At 32.3% G+C, this 4,679-nt stretch overlaps 1 protein-coding gene across 2 annotated transcripts; it reads left to right on the top strand.

The window, feature by feature from the left end:
* Positions 1 to 1,143: 1,143 nt before the first annotated feature.
* Positions 1,144 to 2,081, top strand: LOC130589470 (protein FAR-RED IMPAIRED RESPONSE 1-like). Of its 2 annotated transcripts, none has more exons than XM_057390739.1 (2): positions 1,144 to 1,289; positions 1,651 to 2,081. In XM_057390739.1, exons 1-2 carry the CDS (start codon positions 1,169 to 1,171, stop codon positions 2,016 to 2,018), a joined length of 489 nt encoding a protein of 162 aa, XP_057246722.1. In that variant the 5' UTR covers positions 1,144 to 1,168; the 3' UTR covers positions 2,019 to 2,081. The 2 variants fall into 2 exon arrangements, with proteins under 2 accessions (XP_057246722.1, XP_057246726.1); XM_057390743.1 differs by having other exon boundaries at positions 1,654 to 2,077.
* Positions 2,082 to 4,679: the final 2,598 nt, after the last annotated feature.

Raw genomic sequence — 4,679 nt, 5'->3', positions numbered from 1 at the left:
TTACTTCTCAGTTAGACTAATTTACTTTTCAGTTAGACTCATTGAGTTTTCAGTTAGACTGACTTATTTAGTTTTCAGTTAGACTCATTTAGTTGTCAGTTACACTCATTGATTTTCAGTTAGACTTATTTAGTTTTCAGTTAGACTCATTTTTTCCACTATTTCAGTTAGACTTCTTTCTTTTTCGTTAGACTTATTGATTATTCAGTAGACTTAGTTAATTTTCAGTTAGACTTATTAGTTGTCAGTACACTTATTTACTTTTCAGTTAGACAAATTTACTTTTCAGTTAGACTCATTTAGTTTTCATTTGGGCTTCATATTACTTTTTTTTGTCTAATGAAATTTTCAGTTAGCATTTACACTGTTTTCAGTTAGACTTCTTAAACATTCAGTTGGTCTTCATATTATTTCTTTACCTTTTCAATTAGATTCACAAGCATTCAAATGAAAGTGATTTCTAGCATAATATGTACTATCTTAAAACAGGTTTTCCCAAATACAAGACATAGGCTTTGCCTTTGGCATATAGAGAAGAACTTTGTAAGCCACTTCGGATCCCTCAAGACCAATGAAGACTTCAAGAACATGTTCAAGAACTGTTTGATGGGGTGTCAAAATGAATCAGGCTTTGAAGAATTGTGGGCGAAAATGATGGAATTGTATGGACACGAGAAAAAGGAATGGTTCGAGCAAGTATATGATCAGAGACACAAGTGGTGCACCGCATAAATAGGGATATGTTTTCAGCTGGAATCTTATCATCACAAAGAAGTGAAGTCACAAATAAGGCAATATCATTCAATGCAAAAGCAACAACAAACCTGTTTGAATTCTATCATATATTTGAGCAAACAGTGAAAAGATGGAGAAGCAATGAAACTAGTGACAACTTCCGGAACAGAACTGAACGTCCCAAAGCCGTCAAATCCAAATCAAAGCTTCTGAAACATGCAGCTGATGTATACACACTAGCACTGTATAATGACTTTGAAACAGAGTATGAGTGGGCAATGGCATCATTTTTACGAGCATTTGCAACAGAAAACTCACAGCTGAAGTTGTTTGAAGTCTCACCAGAAGAAGATTTCACCAATTCACATACAGTAGCATACGATGAGGCTACAACAGAATTGTGTGCTCATGTCAATGCTTCACAGAGACGGGGATGCTTTGCTTTCACATAATAAGGGTCATGCACATGTTCAGCATATTTCAAATACCACAACAATATATCCTTAAGAGATGGACAAGACTTGCAAAGTCAGCAGTATGGGAGAATGTTCAAGGTTAGTGAAATAAACGAATATGACTAACTGACAAATGAAAGCAACTAACTGAAAAACTGAAGACTCCAACTGAAACAATTAACTGATCACCTGAAAGATTTAATTAGTGAACTGAAAAAAAAAAGGCTCCAGCTGAAAGATTAGTATAACTAACTGATCCATTAATGTTACTACCAGAACATTAATTGGGGGTTTTGTTTGTGTGGCGGAGGGGGATATTAGTGGTGGGGGGTTTTGGGGGGTGTGGGGTTAAACACTTAACTAACTGAAACAATTAACACACCACCTGAAAGAATTTATAAACTATCTGAAAATTTTAGTTAGTCAAATGAAATAATTGACTAAGAAACATTTATTAAAGCAGACAAGGACCAAAGCCAAAATGCACTGTTGTGGACACCATGGAGACATGCAATAACCAAGAATTTCTACAACCTAGTGTCAATATGTCAATCAAATGAGGATGCAAGAACATTATGTGACAAGTCGTTGAAGGAATTATACAAATCAGTGAAAGAAGTTTTCAAGACCGATCAACAAAAACAACAAGAAATCGAAGATGAAGAACTACGAAGACAAACAGTTGAAAATCCTGAGGTGATAAAGACAAAAGGAAGACCCCCAAAGGGAAACAAGAGAGTAAAAGGACATTTTGAGAAGCGTAAAATGAAGACAAGGCATCCGAACGAATATGGAACAAAAACCCCAAATGTACCTCAAGTTGAATAGTGTTCAAATAATATTAGTTTTCAATTGTATTCCAGTCAGAAATTGTATTGAAATTTACACTTGTTTATTTATAAAATACTCGAAATTCAGTAATATTAGTATTTATTGTCCTTCAGTTAGACTTGTTTATTTTTCAGCTAGTGTTTCTAGTACTTCAGTTAGACGTATTTACTTTTCAGCTTATATTAATTAAGTTTCAGTTAGACTTGTGTATTTTTCAGCTAGTGTTAATTCTGCTTCAGTTAGACTTATTTATTTCTTAGCTTATCTTTATACTGCTTCAGTTAGACTTGTGTATTTTTCAGCTAGACTTAAAATTTATATTTACAAATATATGTCATACACTTATTATTATGAGTTACATTTTTCATTTTTCAGTTGGTGATTATATTTTTCCAATTAATTTTCAAACAACTTCATTTACACAAATGTATTCCATTCAAAGTAAGTGTAAATGTACAATTCATTAAAGAACACAGATATAAAATGTAAAATGAGTTCTGTGCTATATATTTCTACTGTACATTGCAAAATTTAATGGTGTGCTATTTCTACTGTACATTATAATAATAATAAAAAAAGTTTGGCACCTAAGAATAATGAAATTTCAACAGTTGCTCTATTTTCACTTTGTCTCCAAAATTATTATTCAACACATCTTCTACTTTCGCCTCATGATCCCTCCTTCGCCGTAAAATGTGTGCTTCTTTTCTATTCGTCTTCTTTGATCGATTAAATGCTAATTTATCTAGAACAGCCTCTTTATCCTTCCTTATCTTCTGTCTTGCCATCAATTCAGGTTTCTTTGCAGACCAAACATAACAGTCATGCTTCACTTTCTCTCTCAGTTTGTTTAAAGGATGGTCCACAAGACGAAGAGCAAGCCTACACCGCTCAAGGTTTTTGGTGGCTGCCTAAAAAATAAAAAAATCAAAACTATTAAAAAAGTTTCAAAAATGTAACAATTACAAAATAAAACTAACTGAAAATAAACAACAACATCAACTAGTCTTTATAGTGCTTCATTGTTTTTCAGGTAGTCCTTATAATGCTTTCAGCTAGTAATGATTGTGTTTCAGTTAGACTTGATTGTTTTTCAGCTAGTATTTATTGTGTTTCAGTTAGACTTGTTTATTTCTAAGCTAGTCTTTACAGTGCTTCAGTTAGACTTCATTATTTCTCAGCTAGTCTTTATTGTGTTTCAGTTAGACTTGTTTATTTCTAAGCTAGTCTTTACAGTGCTTCAGTTAGACTTCATTGTTTCTCAGCTAGTCTTTATAGTGCTTCAGTTAGACATCTTTGTTTTTCAGCTAGTCTTTCAAGTCCTTCACTAACTGGCTATCATACCTTTTTCTATTAAAAAACTTTCAAAAACAGAAATGTAACAAGCAAAATACTCCCTAAAAACAATAAAGTAATCATACCCTTTTCAGGTCAACAATAGCACCATGGTTAGTATTTTGACCGTCATAGCTCCATGGTTTTGATTGCATAGACACCACAATCAAAATTGTTGTCCTTATTTCTCCAAGGGAAGTAAAGAGTTGTTGTTTGCCAATGGTGGAGACGATCAAAATCACGACATCTCATAGTCTCTTGCATAAAAGAATCAAAAGCACGACACTGCATTTGAAGATCAAAAAGTAAACAACAATTTAAAAACAAGTAATAAAATGGAACAAAAAAAAAAAAATACAAATGCTCATAAAAAGGTACGTACAAAGTATGTAAGACCATTAAATTCCTCATGCTTATATCTATCAATATCCTTCATGTCTGTACGATTGTCGATATTTTCAATCCTTTTTGCTTTCTTGTTCAGCACCAAGACAGTATAATGATCATCCTTGTGAACAGGAACAAAAATCTGGAAGATAAACATAAGATGCAAAAGCAATAAGTCTACCTGACAGATAACATACACTACTGAAATACTAAAAACACTAGCTGAACTAAAAACATACACTAACTGAAAACATAATATAGGACTAACTGACAAGTAACATACACTAACTGAAAGAGAAAATTACACTAACTGAACAAACAAACACTAAAGAAAACATAAAACAATACTAAGTGAAATCAAAACAAATAAAAAAATGGTTAACAATAATACAACTAACCAGTTCAGCTTCTCGAATATCATTCCCTGGAAATGATTTCACCCATGAAGAAATAGCTTCCTTACATTTCTTGTTGAATAAATCATCATCTCTTGTAATAAGCTTTTTCTTGTTTTCTTCCCATTCCTTCAACTTCTGATCATACTGACTAGTGCCCTCCAGCTTCTTCAAAATAATCTCATTTTCAGCAATCTCACTCTCAATCTGAACCTTTTTTACCTTCTCAGCACATAACCAATTGATATAGTTCTATAACAAAAGAAAATAGATATTATGACAAACTGAAACACAGAAATAAATTTAGTTTTCAGTTAGACTTTTTAAAATGTCAGTTAGATTTATTTAGTTTTCAGTTAGACTTATTTAGTTTTCAGTTAGACTCATTAAGTTTTCAGTTAGACTCATTAAGTTCTCAGTGAGACTCATCAAGTTTTCAGTTAGACTTATTTACTTCTCAGTTAGACATATTTACTTTTCAGTTAGACTCATTTAGTTTACAGTTAGACTTATTTAGTTTTCAGTTAGACTCATTAAGTTT

The sequence above is a fragment of the Beta vulgaris genome, chromosome 1 (assembly GCF_026745355.1).
Source record: "Beta vulgaris subsp. vulgaris cultivar EL10 chromosome 1, EL10.2, whole genome shotgun sequence".
Lineage (NCBI taxonomy): Eukaryota > Viridiplantae > Streptophyta > Magnoliopsida > Caryophyllales > Amaranthaceae > Beta > Beta vulgaris.
This window is presented reverse-complemented; position numbering and strand designations above follow the sequence as displayed.

Coding starts and splice junctions, on each gene's coding strand:
- LOC130589470 (XM_057390739.1), top strand. CDS start 1,169: ATGCTTTGCTTTCACATAATAAGGGTCATGCACATGTTCAGCATATTT. Junction 1,290..1,650: donor AGTATGGGAGAATGTTCAAG/GTTAGTGAAATA, acceptor CATTTATTAAAG/CAGACAAGGACCAAAGCCAA.